The following is a 19668-nucleotide window of genomic DNA, read 5'->3' as shown; positions in this document are numbered from 1 at the left end:
CAGCAAATCCTACATAAAAACTTTTAACTTTCCATGCAAATAAACAAAAAATACTAAATCAAAGTACAGTCGAATCTGTATTAAGCGACCACTCAAGGGAAGTTGAAAAACAGTGTCACTATGGAGAGTGGTCTCTAATAGAAATTGATTCTTAGATTTAATAAATGTGCATAAGCTTTTTATTCACTTTATAAATTGGCAATAATGATTGATAATATATATGAAAGAGAGGCCCAACAGGCCGTAATGGTCATCTGACTACCTTGAGTACGTACATCATACTACTATAGCAAGTCACTAAACGGGCATTTCGTAGTGCGATATCAGAAACATACAACAAAAGGCCCAACGGGTCTGTATCGCTCACCTGGCTCTACAGCAACTTTGAAGTTTATCTAGGTCATTTCTGCAAATACTTTGCTGATTACAACTGTATTCAAATATCAAAGTAGGCTAGGCTTATTCATGTCAATACATTTTTGAGTCCTTAATTCATTCCAGCATACTATTGGCCTAATATTACATAACAGAATCTCTTGGCTATCGAAAAACCATTGTTTAAAGATTTAAGCCTATTGTACCCATGAGACCTTGAATGTCGATCAAGGTCATTTATTTGATCAAACTTGGTAGTGCTTTATCCCTGCATGCTACATACCAAATATGAAGTCCCTGGGCCTCTTGGTTATTTAGAAGAAGTTGTTTAAAGATTTTAGCCTATCTGACCTCTGTACATTTGAACAAAGTTGGTAGCCTTAAATCCAAGGAAGCTACATGCAAAATATCAGTACCCTCGCCCTTCTGGTTATCAAGAAGAAGTCGTTTGAATTAAAAGTTTGCGGACGGCGCATGGCGGACGACGACGGGCGATGCTTGATGACTATATACCAATTCCAATGCCTATATACCAATTATTAATAAATATATTTTTTAATTCCTGAAATCTTGGTCTGGGCATCCGCCTCAAATATTAGTTACGTTACTGCATTTCCTACTCTATAAACGGAGACTTTTTCAAGGCGAAAATGGTAATGGAAGGCATTTTGGAGACTTCTGGTCGCTTATAAGAGAGTTATTGTTTTCACACAAATAAAAAATTGTGGTCGCTGGTCGTGTAAACAGAGGGTCGCTTAATAGAGGTAAAAAATATAGCGAAAATGCCCGGGAGGAATTGAAATCATCAAATGGTCGCTTAGAACAGAGAGACGCTTAATAGAGATGGTTGTTTGGACAGATTCAACTGTATGTAGTCTTAATATTTCTGTAATATACAATGGAGGTTAAAAACCACTTTAGTTTCAAACACCCCTTGTTACAGCATTATTATAACGACTACCTAGCCTAATATACAACCTAGTGTAACAGTGATCAAGTTAGCAGCACCACACATCAACACACAGATACACCTGTAATTGTTCACCTGACTATGATTGGACTTCTGGTCTTTCACTCTTGTGGTCATTTCCCCTGGCAACCTAGGCAATTTTGGTAAGGGAGGTAACAACCGACCCTTAGCAACCAAGGAGGTAGTAAAATTAGCTTCATATAAACCAAAATTGAAAACCAAAACTAATCAAACGTAATACAATGTTCAACATTTATTTTCATCCACTGCTAATTTTTGTTTTTAGCATATTTTATTTCAATGAACAAAGTTCCTCCCTATCAACTTTACCTGATTTTCTTTATAGGTTTTCTCTCTGAAGTTGTAGCCAAGTTGAGCATAAAAGTTGTTTCCAAAGCTGTACACTTGGCCATTACTAAGTACAACCATTGAGTGGCGTCCTCCACAGGCTACATCCAGCACTTCTGGGCGACTTGTCCTCTGGGCCAGCTTGTTCTGGATCACCTGGAGACGATCAGACACCCCAGTATCCAGTGCTTTACCCAACAACTCCACTCGCATCGGCTCACAGCTGCTGCTGGTGTCCCAATTCCCAAGTCTGATGGAGGGAAGAGCAAATCAACAATTGAAAAAGAATGAAACTAAAATCAAGATTTCAAATAAGAGGCCCATGGGCCTTAATTTTGTTTGTTTGTTTGTTTTTATTTAACGTCCTATTAACAGCCAGGGTCATTTAAGGACGTGCCAGGTTTGGAGGTGGAGGAAAGCCGGAGTGCCCAGAGAAAAACCACCAGCCTACGGTCAGTACCTGGCAACTGCCCCACGTAGGTTTCGAACTCGCAACCCAGAGGTGGAGGGCTAGTGATAAAGTGTTGGGACACCTTAACCACTCGGCCACCGCGGCCCCTTTCCCATGGGCCTTAGCCGTCACCTGAGTTTTTATATATTTTAGCATATTTGACCCCTGTGACTATTTGTTTTCATGATTAGTTAAGAAATAATTTTTCTTTAAGGTTGTTCACTGGTGTGTAAACTGCATGTTTCAGATATTTTAAATGAAGCTCGTTAAACAAAATAAAACAAAAGTTATTTCCTATATCTACATTTTAACAGTGTTTTTATTTATATACACTTCCTTAAAAAAAATCAATTATTTTCAATCATAGACTGTTATAGGCACTGATGGAACAACCAAAAATTGAAGGAATGGAATAACAGCCGATTCCAATTTGGCGGGAAAGGCTATCATACAGGAACTAAACAGAACCTAGTTCCAAAAGAAGAGCATCTTTTGTTTCAATTTCATGAGAAATTACAAAAACTTGCATCTTCAATTCTGTATAAATATTGTTTTGACTAAGAGTTACTTTATAGATTATCAAATTAAATTTACAAAATTTAAAATTAGAATAAAGCATGTGTTTGCCGCATCGGGGCCCCAACTTTATCGTCAACAATGTATTCCTACGCACCAGACTTAAGTTTACCGAAGTGTAAACGTTAATTTTGTTGGTTTTTATAAGGCTATATAGATAATACACACCAGAAATATAAAATATTTAAGCATTGAACTCTTACCAAATGGAAGTATACAGTCAATATGAATACAATTTGGGTGAGATAAATAGAATATTGCCCGTTAGGGCAACATGAAATATTTAAGAACAGTTGTAACTTCTTTTTTGTTCCCAATAATAGCAAATACATTTTGTGTGACAATTTTGGTAGTTGCTTTTGGCAAAAAAAAAAAAAACAGGATTTTAACAAGAATACAGTCCCCAAACTGGATGTGAAAGTGATATGGCAAGAATATACAGATGATAAAATTTGTAATAAATAAGGTGAATGTATGATACCCAAAGTATGAACTTCCAGTGACAAGTAGTGTAGGAGATAGAGCTCAGACAAAATAGCAATCAAAGGTCAGGGTCTGGAGTCATATAATTAGAAATTTAAAATTAGATTTTATAGTCAGTTACATTTGTATCAGATGAAATGTCTTAATCTGGTTATTCCTATTCTGTATATATTCAAGAAAATGTGTATAACATATTTATCTGCTGACAACTTTCCAATAGCTGAGTATAGTTCTTTCCCTATTTCTTTAATGCTTGTGGAAGATTATTGATATACTCCTGAATCAGTAAAGCTGCTTGTAAACTTTGAAAAAAATTGAAAAACTGAACGCCAAATTGGTCTATTAACAGAACATGTTGTACAACCAAAGATAAAATCCAAGATGTACACAGCCTAAGTTTTTAAAATTTTATTTATACTATAAGATGTTAATTAGGCCTAGCAAACATCTATTTTATGACCCCTAGTAACATATTTTAACTCTGATAGAAAATTGCAGTCGCGTTGTCCGACGAGACATATCTAGTTTTGACATCGACGCCAGTACATCAGTCACGGATCATAATCATTAGATTCTTTTCAAATAAACAAATAATAACCTTATTTAATAAAATCCTCACGAAAAATGGCAATGTAGTTTGTTACAACTTGCCTTCAATTCCTGGTGATATTCCTTGCGTATTCTAGCGACATACAAATGAATATGAAACTGCGAACGGTCGTTGGTTTCGTTACATTAGACATAACCGCCATTTTGGCCGATTAGTGATGAGTCACGTGACAGCTGAAGTTATCTCGTGGAATGCTCGGGTGCATTTGACTACGTAAATAGGGTTGGTTTTAGGCTTATATGAAATGTTCCTGCATATGAACTCAGAATGAACATATGAGTCTAAGACATGTGGATAGTTTCTCTGTGAATGCATGTAAATTTCCACAACGATCAAACTGATTTTTTTACTTTCGTTTTCAAGGCAGGATCGAGACAGAACTACATACTCCTACGCCAACAAAATTGCATCTGCTGACGAGGAAAATGTTTATATTTATACTCTAAAATAGTCTAGAACACTAAACATTCATATTTCATTTTAAATAATTGCAGTAAACACGGTTTACATCAGTTAAATCGTGTCAGTAATTGCTATCAAAATTGGAACTATATTAGGCTGCGGATGTATATCATTTGTATGACAGAAACCGGAAGTTGTTAACCGGAAACATATGTGTCACTAACAACATTTTCCTACAAAGACTACAACGGCAGGTGCCAAAGGCATCCTGACATTAAAAATAGCAAAAGGATAGAGGACATTACACAAAACTTTATCTCCCCCCCCCCCCCCCCCCCCCCCCCCCCCCCCCCCCCCCCCCGCAAAGTGGCTTGATTCATTTCATATCTTGTTTACAAAACATGACATATACAAAATACACGAGTAAAGAAAAAACATTCACACTTAGTTTATACATCCACAGTTACACTTTCTCTCCACCCAAATAAATTATGTGGTTGTTGTATTAATTAAGCTTTGTTCAAAAGGCATTATGATAGTGGAATAAGAACATAAGCAAACAAAACAAACAAAAAAAGTATACAAAACAACTGAAAACAGAAAGGACACAATAAACCTAGGTCAGAGATGTTGTATTCTCATTTTAGATTTGTAGCCACTGCTGTATTTGTGTGTAAATACTTCTTTTGTTTTTAATGTTACTTTTGGATATTAAAATTTTGTGTGCTTTTAACTCAAAATTAATATGATTTTTTAGATTGTTTATATCAGGTCCTAATTCCAGGCATTTAGATATGTAAATATATTGTAATGAGTAATATTAGGTTATCTAGATTGAACTTTGTAAGTTTATTAATTTGCAAGTGGCTTGATTTTTGATACACTAGTCTCCTTTTTAGATACCAACAAATTGTCTCCCATCCACCAATATACCATCTTTGTAACATTTATTTTTCATTCACAACAGGTCTTAATAAGCAGACACTATTAAGACCAGTTTACCTCGCAGTTTACCCCACCAGTTAACTCCACACTTTACCCCACCAGTTAACTCCACACTTTACCCCACCAGTTAACTCCACACTTTACCCCACCAGTTAACTCCACACTTTACCCCACCAGTTAACTCCACACTTTACCCCACCAGTTAACTCCACACTTTACCCCACCAGTTAACTCGTACACTTTACCCCACCAGTTAACTCCACACTTTACCCCACCAGTTAACTCCACACTTTACCCCACCAGTTAACTCCACACTTTACCCCACCAGTTAACTCCACACTTTACCCCACCAGTTAACTCCACACTTTACCCCACCAGTTAACTCCACACTTTACCCCACCAGTTAACTCCACACTTTACCCCACCAGTTAACTCGTACACTTTACCCCACCAGTTAACTCCACAGTTTACCCCACCAGTTAACTCCACACTTTACCCCATCAGTTAACTCCACACTTTACCCCACCAGTTAACTCCACACTTTACCCCACCAGTTAACTCCACACTTTACCCCACCAGTTAACTCCACACTTTACCCCATCAGTTAACTCCACACTTTACCCCACCAGTTAACTCCACACTTTACCCCACCAGTTAACTCCACACTTTACCCCACCAGTTAACTCGTACACTTTACCCCACCAGTTAACTCCACACTTTACCCCACCAGTTAACTCCACAGTTTACCCCACCAGTTAACTCCACAGTTTACCCCACCAGTTAACTCCACACTTTACCCCACCAGTTAACTCCACACTTTACCCCACCAGTTAACTCCACAGTTTACCCCACCAGTTAACTCCACACTTTCCCCCACCAGTTAACTCCACACTTTACCCCACCAGTTAACTCCACACTTTACCCCACCAGTTAACTCCACACTTTACCCCACCCACCAGTTAACTCCACACTTTACCCCACCAGTTAACTCCACAGTTTACCCCACCAGGTAACTCCACACTTTACCCCACCAGTTAACTCCACACTTTACCCCACCAGTTAACTCCACACTTTACCCCACCAGTTAACTCGTACACTTTACCCCACCAGTTAACTCCACACTTTACCCCACCAGTTAACTCCACACTTTACCCCACCAGTTAACTCCACAGTTTACCCCACCAGTTAACTCCACACTTTACCCCACCAGGTAACTCCACACTTTACCCCACCAGTTAACTCCACACTTTACCCCACCAGTTAACTCCACAGTTTACCCCACCAGTTAACTCCACACTTTACCCCACCAGTTAACTCCACACTTTACCCCACCAATTAACTCCACAGTTTACCCCACCAGTTAACTCCACACTTTACCCCACCAGTTAACTTCACAGTTTACCCCACCAGTTAACTCCACACTTTACCCCACCAGTTAACTCCACAGTTTACCCCACCAGTTAACTCCACACTTTACCCCACCAGTTAACTCCACACTTTACCCCACCAGTTAACTCGTACACTTTACCCCACCAGTTAACTCCACACTTTACCCCACCAGTTAACTCCACACTTTACCCGACCAGTACACTTTACCCCACCAGTTAACTCCACACTTTACCCCACCAGTTAACTCCACACTTTACCCGACCAGTTAACTCCACAGTTTACCCCACCAGTTAACTCCACACTTTACCCCACACTTTACCCCATCAGTTAACTCCACACTTTACCCCACCAGTTAACTCCACACTTTCCCCACCAGTTAACTCCACACTTTACCCCACCAGTTAACTCCACACTTTACCCCACCAGTTAACTCCACACTTTACCCCACCAGTTAACTCCACACTTTACCCCACCAGTTAACTCCACACTTTACCCCACACTTTACCCCACCAGTTAACTCGTACACTTTACCCCACCAGTTAACTCCACACTTTACCCCACCAGTTAACTCCACACTTTACCCCACCAGTTAACTCCACACTTTACCCCACCAGTTAACTCCACACTTTACCCCACCAGTTAACTCCACACTATACCCCACCAGTTAACTCCACACTTTACCCACCACCAGTTTAACTCCACACTTTACCCCACCAGTTAACTCCACAGTTTACCCCACCAGGTAACTCCTACACTTTACCCCACCAGTTAACTCCACACTTTACCCCACCAGTTAACTCCACACTTTACCCCACCAGTAACTCCGACACTTTACCCCACCAGTTAACTCCACACTTTACCCCACCAGTTAACTCGTATACTTTACCCCACCAGTTAACTCCACACTTTACCCCACCAGGTAACTCCACACTTTACCCCACCAGTTAACTCGTACACTTTACCCCACCAGTTAACTCCACACTTTACCCCACCAGTTAACTCCACAGTTTACCCCACCAGTTAACTCCACACTTTACTCCACCAGTTAACTCCACACTTTACCCCACCAATTAACTTCACAGTTTACCCCACCAGTTAACTCCACACTTTACCCCACCAGTTAACTTCACAGTTTACCCCACCAGTTAACTCCACACTTTACCCCACCAGTTAACTCCACAGTTTACCCCACCAGTTAACTCCACACTTTACCCCACCAGTTAACTCCACACTTTACCCCACCAGTTAACTCGTACACTTTACCCCACCAGTTAACTCCACACTTTACCCCACCAGTTAACTCCACACTTTACCCGACCAGTTAACTCCACAGTTTACCCCACCAGTTAACTCCACACTTTACCCCACACTTTACCCCATCAGTTAACTCCACACTTTACCCCACCAGTTAACTCCACACTTTCCCCACCAGTTAACTCCACACTTTACCCCACCAGTTAACTCCACACTTTACCCCACCAGTTAACTCCACACTTTACCCCACCAGTTAACTCCACACTTTACCCCACCAGTTAACTCCACACTTTACCCCACCAGTTAACTCGTACACTTTACCCCACCAGTTAACTCCACACTTTACCCCACCAGTTAACTCCACACTTTACCCCCCCAGTTTAACTCCACACTTTACCCCACCAGTTAACTCCACACTTTACCCCACCAGTTAACTCCACACTTTACCCCACCAGTTAACTCCACACTTTACCCCACCAGTTATGGTCAGGTTAAGTTGATAACTCAGTCATGTGAAAGTAGATCAGAATCCAAAAGCATCATCAAAGTATGCCGTAGTGATGAAGCCAGTCATTTGATATAGGCCAACAACATCACAAAACTTATACCTCAAACACTTTATTTTCAACAACTGCAACCATTTAAAGGTTGCCTTATTTTCCATTTCTATTTGATATATAAACATCTTCAGTTTTTCATTCAACTTTCAGTGACAGTCTATAGCATACGTTTTATAAATCTGTCTGGGTTATAAATGAGAAAAAATTCATCATCCGATTTGAAGAAACATCTTGGCTTGTCATATCCTTGCACTCTTGATCTGGTTGTGATTCTAAGCAAGCTGTAATACAGAGTGCCATAATGTTTGCTGACAATGTCCTGACTTCATCAAGATCAAAGTAATTCATTCAAATTCCATTCATAATATTACATGGATTGAAGCATTCCTTGCTTGAAACCTTTCAAACCTATTATCAGAATTGCTGCTAGCCAAACAACTTTGCATATGTTCTAGACTTGAGATTTGGTTAGTGGTGTCATATTGTCACGAGATATTTATTTTGCACAATTTTTGTCTTTACTGAACAAGAATATCAAAAGTATAAACAAGGAGCTGCAAAGCATGGCATTACCCAATATCCCCTGTGCCCAGCTGTTGGTATGAAAACCCAAATATGATACATATATATCAACCTTATAGTTTATATCTTGATGTAGATCCTATGTGTGTTTCACTTGAAAAACCACAACTGGGGTACTAACCTAATGTACACAGAAAGTTGTATGGAGTTGAGTGGAATGGTTTTAAAGTTGTATCATGAAAAGGTAAACTTACAGTAATTTTGTTTTTTTTACTATGTTTTCATGGTAACACAGAAAAATAAATGTTGTCAATAGCAAAAGGCACAACTAGGGCACTAACCTAATATATACAGAAAGTTTTGTGAAGTTAGTTAACGGTTTTAAAGTTGCAGCCCAGAAAAGCCCTCGGACGGACAGGTGGAGCCCAATTTATTATCGCACACAAACGCATCTTGTAGTAGATAACAACATATGTTGGCAAATTCTGGGTTCATTTTTTCGTTTTATGTATTTTTTCAATATTGTTTTAAATTTGGAATCATTTCATCAGTTATTGTTATGCTGCCGTTTTTTGCAGTCACAAATGATACAATAAATAATTGAAACTCTACCTCCATCGTCATCACAAAGCGGGAGAATCAGACACATTCTGGGTCATTTTTAACTGTTGCATGATAACCGGTTTATATAAATAAATACACTTTAGTGGTGTTAATTTGTTACCTCTCTGTTTTTTTGTTTTGTGTGTTCTTTAGCCGACATGAAAGTTGTTTTTTTGTTTTGTGTGTTCTTTAGCCGACATGAAAGTTGGTTTTTTGTTTTGTGTGTTCTTTAGCCGACATGAAAGTTGATTAAGTTAAATTGCTGGTACATATTGTAAATACAGTGCATTCCACTTAATCGGGTAACGCTTAATCGGGTATTTCGTTTAATTGGGTAAAATTTCAAAAACCAAAACCATTTTCTCTTAAATCATGTTAAAAAAATTCGTTTAATTGGGTTGGAAAAGTCGTATTTTTCGGTTATTCGAATAGAACAATCGGGACAAAAAATTGAAATGCTCCGATTTTCACGAAAGTCATCGCGTATTTCTTTTAAGTTTTATACTTTTATCAACAAATAGTGTAAATTTGATGGTTAAAATGTCAAAAACGGTTAAATATTACCTTAAACGGTAATGTTATGTCGGGGTTTTGTCATGTTCAGAACTGTGTTGTTGTTGATTCTGCCTCGTGTGGTTTTTCCCCAACAGGAAGTCGACTAAGAATTGTGGGTAAAAATTAAATGTTATTTTTAGAGTCAGCAGCAGGCAAAACGTAATGGGGTTTTAAAAGCATAATTAAGCGACTAGACAATTAAACTTTTACGTCTGGGATGTAAAATCTTCGAAGCAGAAACCAAAACAATAGGTTTTGACCTGGGTCTGACATTGCTAAAGATCGATTGATATCACCGCTTACTGTATGTGGCGAATCCAAAGTGAGGGGTTCCCCACGGGGAAATGTGACGACACCGGTACACAGGTGAGTTAAAAATCGGTAGCGAGCAGTAAAAGGACAGACGCCCGACGTTAGCTCATAATTCCTATTCAGGTAAGGATTAGAACTGGTTAATAAAAAACATTACATTGGATTTCGTGTTGTTTTATCAGTGACTCCCAGTGTCAAGTTCGTATAAATTTATACCACAGGAAACGACCTAAATAAACTCGGTTTCTCCGATCTCTGTGCTTTGGTAATTGGAAATAATATGGAATATTTTAAACTTCAAAGCGAACATAAGAATGTCTCTATGATAAACATAAATGATTTTAGCTGTAATTGTCGGCGAGTCCTTAGATCGTATGTCAAATTAGGAACACATGGATGAAATAGGGATGTATGACCCCCTGATTTGAGGTGCTACGATTGTACTGTGCCGCGAATAAGAAAATCATTAAGGTTTTGTTATTTTAATACACACATTTTTATACAATTAGTAATAGTAATCTGACAATTTGACATCAGTTAAAGCACAAACAAAAACACCGTTTATTAACAATAATAACGAAAATATTTTCATCCAAAATCGACCCAAGTCTGACAACCATTACGGACCAAATCCAAGATGGCGACGTGCATTTCGGCTTATCGGGTAAGTCGGTTAATGGGGTAAAAAGCCCCCGCAAATAGGCAACCCGATTAAGCGGAATGCACTGTATATTGACTCAGTATCTTTTAATACTACAAATGTAGTTTTTCTCTATGGATCAAGTTTTCACAAAGTTACTAAAAAGCTTGAAATAGCTAGAACAAATAATATATATTTCACGTTTTACTTTCAAAGTATAATTTTTTCACAATTATTTGATCCTTGAAAACACAAACTATGCAGAGCCCCTCAGAAATAACCGTAAAAGTACATGTCAACTTCTAATTAAAATTCGTAACATACATCAAGTCCACATCTAATACCGGTGGAAATTGTCTTAAATAATCATAAAGCATATGGATGTATCCGATCTTTGACACGGTCTCTCAAGTTCATTATCAGAAAATACAAAGGCTTTCCAGTATGTCATCATTACTGTTAATTCGTCCACAGTTCATCAGGATAATGTAAGAATTGCCACCAAACCAGTGGGAAAGTAGGTGCTCTCTGACCCAGCCCTCAATGATTAGTGACCCAGCCACCGAGAAGTTACTGACTCCAGTTTGGAAACATATGGTACATTGTATTGATGGAAAAGACCAGAAAGTTTTATGGATATTGTTGTAAAAAAAAGTAATTGCTTGTGTCTTCTCAACAGTTCAACACTGATAGCAGAAGATTAACTTAACATGGCCACGATGATCTAACAATGTCGGAGTGGGCTGTGTTAGGAAACAGAGACAATGTAAGTTAGAGATGGTGTGGACTGGATAGAGTGGGTGCCAAATACACAGAGCCACCACGGCAACGGAAAGTCTTCCAGCTAACACCTGCCAGCATCACTTGACAAGGAAAAGAAATCACAAGTCACACATTGTGTTGAGGAAAGACAAAGAGAGGAGCAATTTAAGGTTTAATACATAATGTATAAGAACCCATCTCCTTCTGGGGTTACGCAAAGAATTATTTTCAGTTAAGGTGTCAAATTGTGCATGGATAGGAGAGATTGGAGGGCCTCAGCATGGCCAACAGGACTGGCAGTGTTGGGAGTGGTGACACCGCATTACCCTGCCTGTCCCAGGAGGGGAGACGATAGGGACCTCCATACCAACAGCACAATCAAGTCGGATCAATTAATTTGATTGGGGCAGACAAGTGAAAACACCCGCCATTAGATTAGGGGAACTGGAATTGGATCTAGCTGCACAGTAGTGCAAGGACCAGGCTTTAGCTGGGCATATGTCAGTGTTCTATTGAATTAGCCCTCTCACCTCCAGCTAACCGTGTCTCTACTGATTTCCTCTCAATTAATCTGTGATTCTGGGGCTGGTAGCTCCGGGCCAGAGGTCCGGATCAATCAGGACATAGCTACACCAACATCTACCCATCCCCGTTGACATCTGACCGCACAGGTTCAGAGCCGTCAATCATTGCAGGCTGGGCGAAAGTCTCCCCATATATACACTGCACCATTTATACAGCCTGCTCCTCCGAAAATTCAATCACAGCTAAATGTAAAGTACATAATGGCAACCTTTCCAAATGGTTTCGCTGAAGTTACATGCACATTAGATTAGATACAGTACATGGTGTGATCATCCTGCATACCGCCAATCAATATGCTTACACCAAATTGGGTCAGAAAAGTTTCTTCAAGTCGTCGAATTTTCATGACTCATGGAAAGAAATTAGATAATATTTTCAATATAATAATTTACAATTTCTATTATAATGTCACGACGCATTTCTTAAAGCAATTGTGTAATTTGATAACTGTAAAATGCATGACTCTCTTAAGTAAAATTGCACCACAAGGAATCAAATAATTCCATGACGATGCCCTTATTGTCACATTAAGTCAATCGCTTGCTCCAAGGTTACATGTCACTAATAATTCAATAAAAGAAAGCAAATAAAAATTTCATAGCATTTTTTTTCATGTGAATCTAAAAATTCTCACTTGATCATGTCCTTGCATTATGTGTCGTCAACCTTCCATGATCAAATTTCTGGTCAATGACTTCAAAGTCAAGGCTGAAAGGCTGTTGTAAAGGTCATCAAGTAAAACGGCATCATAATCAATTTTAGAGTTAATGGTTATCAGTATGTAAATAGATATTCCATGCTATACATTATTTGCAATATGACAGCTTCCTAAATATGATTTTTAAATAATTAATGGTACTACATCTCTAACAAAGAATAATTATTATTGATTTAATACAATAATCGACTGTTGTCATTTTTATACAATATCAATACTTATATATCTTATGCTGTAACCTGCCTCTGAAAGTTTACTTTTTATCTAATGAATTTTAAAGTGAATAAAAAATCACCTTCATCCCACAGAAATTCTCTTGTGATCTGCCTCTACATTTGGTATGTAACTTCATGTCTGGTATTTTAGACCCTGTTACGATTTCATTAAACATTTATAGGACGATGTTACTATTTAAGTGATCGTGTTTAGGAGGCTGTTACTATTTCAGTAACCATTTTTAGGCTGATGTGATATTTCAGTGATGGTGTTTTGAAAGTGTTACTATTTTAATGATAATTTTAAGGACACTTACTATTCTCGGGACAGTTTGTAGGACATAGTTACTTCTTTAGTGATCATTTTAGGATGGTGTTACTATTCTTGTGACAGTTTTTAGGATGGTTTAACTATTTTAGTGATTGTTTTTAGGACACTGTTACTATTTTAGTGATCATATTTCAGACATTGATATTATTTTAGTGATGGTTTTTAGGATTGTGTGACTAATCTAGTGATCATTTTCAAGACACTGTGTTTTTGTGATCACTTTTAGGATGCAGGTACTATTATTATTTGTTGCTATTTAGATATATCATTTACATACTACAAGCAGTGATACACTGATGAACTGTAGCATGTTTATCTCAGATAAAAGATATGTGAGGATAGGAGGCATTATCTCAAAAAGGTAACAAAAGACCAAATGGGCCTGCATTGCTCAGTTGGATATTCAAGCAACACTAAAACTTTTCTTTTCTAGTTATATTGTTAATATGTCCTTATCAATTCATGGTACAAGCCACTCAATTAAACATCTACACTAATGAGGACTATTTTTGTTAGTAATGGATTTCCAGGTCCAGAGGTCTCAAGGATTAAACTCAACATTCACATCATGAGCCTTAAATCCTGTTCATGCAGTGCTTCCTTACAAGTTACGCCTATTATTGGTACAAGAGTTATGTCCCTTATAGTAACAGTTTCTTCTAAAATCACCTATCATGCACTGCTTCCTTACAAGTTACCTATTATTGGTACAAGAGTTATCTCCCTTAAAATTACAGTTTCTTCCAAAATCACCTATCATGCACTGCTTCCTTACAAGTTACACCTATTATTGGTACAAGAGTTATCTCCCTTAAAATTACAGTTTCTTCCAAAATCACTGTCATGCACTGCTTTCTTATAAGTTACACCTATTATTGGTACAAGAGTTATGTCCCTTATAGTAACAGTTTCTTCCAAAATCACCTGTCATTTTCACAGAACCAGTATCAGGGTAAGTCCTTAAAGTATAATACATAATACATCCAGGTGTGACACTAGTTTATTGAGGTGTGAATGTCTATTGTATGATTATGGTTAAAATGAAGCAATATAAGTAGCAATCACATGAAACAAATAACTTCAATTCAATAAGGGATACTCCATTCTATAATCATAAATGTATGAAAGTAGTCGGTTCAAGATTAATCACCTATATTTCGAGATCTTGGCCTAACATCAATGAATCTCAATAGTTCATGGATGTTAAGTAACAAGTTAGGTAAATTTAATCCTCCACTGTTTCTTAAGAATTAAAATCTTTTAGTAAATAACCATATATATCCTTTCTTACCCAAATTCAACTAAATCCAGCAGTTAAGTCATGAAATATCATTGATTATTTATCAAAAGCGATATTAGATTTACTACCCAGGAATTTTTATGAAATCTAGCTATCATATCTTGGAAACAAGAAGAGCAGAGGGAAACAAGAAACTCTTTGACCCCTATATTTGTTCGAGTGGTAATGAAGGCGGTCTGTCAGGGGCTAACACCCTGGTTTAATGGGGATCAAATCTCTCTGTTCTATCACATCTGTTTCCATAAAAATGTGTAAGCTACTGGAAGGATGAGTTGAGGGCCTCTGGTATACTATCCTCTAGGATTAACAGGCATTTCACCAATAACACAGCCATGGCTCGGTCTGATGGTGTGTCACTCCAGCCATGTTTGACCCTAGTATCATTGGTACCATGACAGTATGGCCCCTGTATGTGAAGGCTGTCATCTGTACTGACAGGTCTTTCTTCTGCCATGCTAAGTGTCTGACACAGTCAGTACATACATCCTAATTACATAACAAGAAGAGCATTATCCACTATAGTCTCGGAGTCATCTTGGTCTTTTAACATACTGTTAGCATACATGTTTTATATATAATATATAATTATAAACTATATTCATTTTACAACAATTGCAAAACAAGTTATACCAACTTATATCAATCATGCTTGTTGGTCCGGATGGAAGCACACGAGGGGTCTTACTTACATGTTTTAGTGTGTTAACTACCAATATCCAATTGAACAGAACAACTGCGGTAGGGTTACCCAATAAAAGTCACCATAGAAAACAATGTGTTCTAAAGATAACAGGTAAACTAGAACGAGGTACACTTACTTCTATGTTAATGTAGATATTTATCAGTATTATAGCGTTTTTCATGCTGAAGGCATTCCGCTAATTTATGATTGTGCTAATTACACTTTCCCTGATGTTGTTTTCCTACGGGAAGCATTTTAGGCGTGCTAACTTATCACTACACTAATTATAATATAATCTGTTCGGTTAAGTGCTAATATTTCATAACATAAGTATGTTTATAGTACTCCTATTGATACAATAAAACAAAACAAGAAATATCTTTAAAAAAGATAAAAGGCATAGTTTTAATGTTGGTGGTTATAATGTAAAAGTGCTGGTGAAATAGATTAACGAACTAATGCGTTTCAGCACGGATAACAAAATTATATCAGTTTGAATCATTTTTGGTGATAATAAGACTGCTTTTGAATAAGGAATACAATTTTATTAATGTGTCATTTGAAAAGATACAGCCACTTATTACATTGAATCTTAACTCTGTTTCGTTTTTAACAGCATATCTGCATTTTGCATTTACCGCTACATTGACCAATCATATACTTCATCTTGACCAGTAACGCCACCTGTCGCGTCATATCCGGGGCCAAAAGAATATTATACTGCTATGCTGAAAAATTGGATAGAAACTTGTTTTGTTAGTATACTATTTCATTAAGTTGGTCCTATGATGATACCAAATCACAGGTATATTTCAAAGTACAGGAGAACCTGTCATGTGTGATCTTCCAAGGGACGCAAGCAAAAAGGTCACATATTACAGGTAGTTGGTAAGGTAACTGGTATAGTAAATATGAATGAGAAGGAAACATACGGTCACATGTAAGAGGAAGTTACTTGATTCCGCCGGTCACTAAGGCAGGTCTGACTACTTAGGGTAGATAGCTGTGACATTATTAACATGAAATCCCAACAAACTGGACAGAAACATAACAATTTAGCATAGGATGAAAGGAAGGCAGAAGGATGGAGATACTGGAGATTACAGCAGGGACACATCTCGGAAACAGTAATTATAGCCCCTGTACAGTCCCAATCAGTTTCTGACATGCAAATATTACATTGTTAACCTAAGGTCACCTCTGTGATGCCATCTCACCCCCTGACGAGGAGCAATTCTGCCTGGGTGACACTTCTATTGACTCTAGATCAATATCCTGTCCCTCCCAATCACAGCCTGATCACATGTCTCACCATATCATAATCATAGCAACGCCATGGTAACGCTATTACACCGACATCCATCTATCATAATGCAAACATATAGACAAGATGTAACCAAATTAATGGCCGCTGGAATCACCACAGCTTCATTCTGATCCCAGCACATCACCCTCATGAACTGTCAATTTTGCCCAATGAAAAATTCACATAAAATCCCATCAAAATTTCCTTACTGGTTTTATCTCATTTTAAATAATAAGAGAAGACTTGCCTTCAATTCGCAATACAAAAGATGTTCAGACTTTTATTTCCATACAATATTCAAGTGTTGTACAATGCTTTCAAGCATACTTGTTCGTGTAATTTGAATCGATAAGGAACGGCAAAATTTTTCCAATATCACTACGAAAACTGTCAGAATTTGCATCCCCAAATTGAACTAAGTCCCTATCTGAATGCCTCATATTAGATATTATGTCATGTAAGACCCTATTTTGTTCATAATTGACAGCGTGCCATCCCTTATTCAGCTACAGATGAGAACAGAAATTAAATGACTCTTTGCCATGTATGGTGAGCTCAAACCCTTCATTTTCACAACATCGCAGTGAAAGCTTGAACGACCAAATGAATAAATACAGCACAAAACACACAGTCGCTGCAAATTTTGTAATTTTGGAAATTTTTATTTTTTTCTCTCAAGGGTATGAGCATTTAACACAGATAAATTGACTTTTTAACCAAGAAATGATTGACTTTATTTTTATTCCTCCAGAATATTAACTGGTCTTGAAGATTATGTAATTGAGTTCAGAACCTGGAACAAGCTGTCAGCTGATAATGACAATCATACTTATTTCACTTCAGATTATTTTTGAAATTTAAGTGATGCAGGGAGATGTTTTAGAATTTGTAAGCATCACAAATGTTACTTAATTATTCCACATACAAGTTAAACATATGTGCTAAACTATCATTCAGGTTTGTCCTGTACAATTACAAAAGTAATAGTGCTTGAAATATAGGTAGAAAAACACTTCTTTATATTTTTGCAAATTCCACATAACTACCACTCTTTTATTCATGGAAATTTACATCTGATCAAAAAATACTGAACTACGTCATTCACCAGACAAACTCATACATTAACCTCTCACCTCGACACACATCCTAACTTAACTGACGATAGGACATACAGCTTACATGTATATCATCACATATCATTTGGTCATGTATAAAGAGGTAGTGATAAATCTCAGTTGTTTAGAGCACCAGGTGCCGATCAGAGGTATGTGGTTCGATGCTCACTACAGCAGTGGCAGCAGCTTGTGTTTCTCAGAAAGCTGAGAAACGGGCCAATCTGAGCTGTCTAGGTCAGGTCTTTAAGCAAGTCACTTTATCTTAATTGCTCTGGGCCTCACATATATTATTTTAAGAGAGGTAGTTACCAACTACTACAAGAAGTCTCCACTTCTTTCAAGTAAATCATATTTTATACATATCCACTTAATGAATATACTAACAGGTTACAAAAGTGACTTTTAAGTTTTAGCCTCATACTCAAGCGACTGAGGGCCAATGCCAGGGGGGAACCAATCCGAACCAGTTGTACTTTGCCACAGATTTTCATTTATTTATATTATATTTTTAATATGAAATTTGTTTATGTAATAGATATAACTGAGTGGATAAATGAAGGAGGTATAGAATGAATGAGTGATGAATGCAGTATAGGATGAGTATGATATATATAATGAATGAATGACTGAATGAATTACGTGAATTACAGAATGAATAAATAATTTCAAAATAAATGAATGAATGGATGAAAAATGAATGGATGAATAATGAATGAATGGATGAATGAATGATTGGTACATTGTACTATATTGTATGTTGAATGAGAGCCCTCTTACATGAGGACCTATTTGTTCGGACACTGATCCCAGGGTCCCAACCTTGGCAGTGGTCTTCATGCATAAATGTCTGGGAAATAAAAGTATTTTGTACCCTAAAAAAAAAAAAAAAAAAAAAAAAGAAGTCTCCACTTCAAAATGACTCTTGGCTGTTCATAAGGCGATAAACCCAGCAAACAAAGAAACAGCCATTTATAGCACATTACAAGCTTTACTTATGAAACAAATACAAATCTTTTTTACAATATTCTAAACCTTCCGACATATGTACTGTTTTTATTCTACAATAAACCTGGAGTAAAACTCTTGACTTCTTATTCAAAGACAGGGGATGGGCTTATTACCAGGCATGGGCTTCTGACTGGACAAATATTGTAATAATAATGTTACTTACTGTCCACTGTTGCCGTTCCCCCAGGTGTAAATTTCATTAGAATCTGTAATTAAATAAAAAGATTTGTTAGCTTTGCTGACTTAAACATTTTCATTGAAAATTCATCTTTGTTTCAGATGTAGGTTAATTAAGGAGATTTCTAGCATAATTAGATAGATAATAGAAAGTACCTTGGAGAGGATTTCTATTTTTAATCCAGGATCACAAAACTTTGGTCTTTTTCACTGACATGCTATGCACTAATAATACTAAAGACACAAACAAATATAATACCATTTCAAAACCACTCATCTAAAAGTTGAAGCATAGATCATAAACCAGTATACTATTAAGTATGGATAGATTTAAACATCCTTTCTATGACTAATTGTTATGATTTCACAGGTCTCTCATATCTTAATTGGCATAGGTTATAATATATGTATATATTTTTTACACCATAACTTGGCATAAGAAATATAATAAATATATGTATATTATATAGTGGA

General features: G+C 37.2%; 1 protein-coding gene across 5 annotated transcripts in view; it reads right to left on the bottom strand.

The window, feature by feature from the left end:
* The window catches only part of LOC117334342, a 137704-nt gene that overhangs the window by 89262 nt on the left and 28774 nt on the right, over window positions 1–19668 (bottom strand). For 4 of the 5 annotated variants that reach the window (XM_033893898.1, XM_033893899.1, XM_033893897.1 and 1 more), the window contains 3 exons: window positions 19181–19223; window positions 1676–1943; window positions 1421–1510 (listed from right to left, as the gene is read on the bottom strand). In XM_033893898.1, coding sequence (XP_033749789.1) covers window positions 1421–1510; window positions 1676–1943; window positions 19181–19223 — 401 coding nt within the window. The remainder of the gene's footprint in view (window positions 1–1420; window positions 1511–1675; window positions 1944–19180; window positions 19224–19668) is intronic. The other variant, XM_033893901.1, reaches the window with a different exon arrangement.

This window comes from Pecten maximus, chromosome 9, assembly GCF_902652985.1.
Source record: "Pecten maximus chromosome 9, xPecMax1.1, whole genome shotgun sequence".
Classification (NCBI taxonomy): Eukaryota; Metazoa; Mollusca; class Bivalvia; order Pectinida; family Pectinidae; genus Pecten; species Pecten maximus.
The sequence above is the reverse complement of the archived record's forward strand: the minus strand, read 5'-3'. Positions and strand labels throughout refer to the sequence as shown.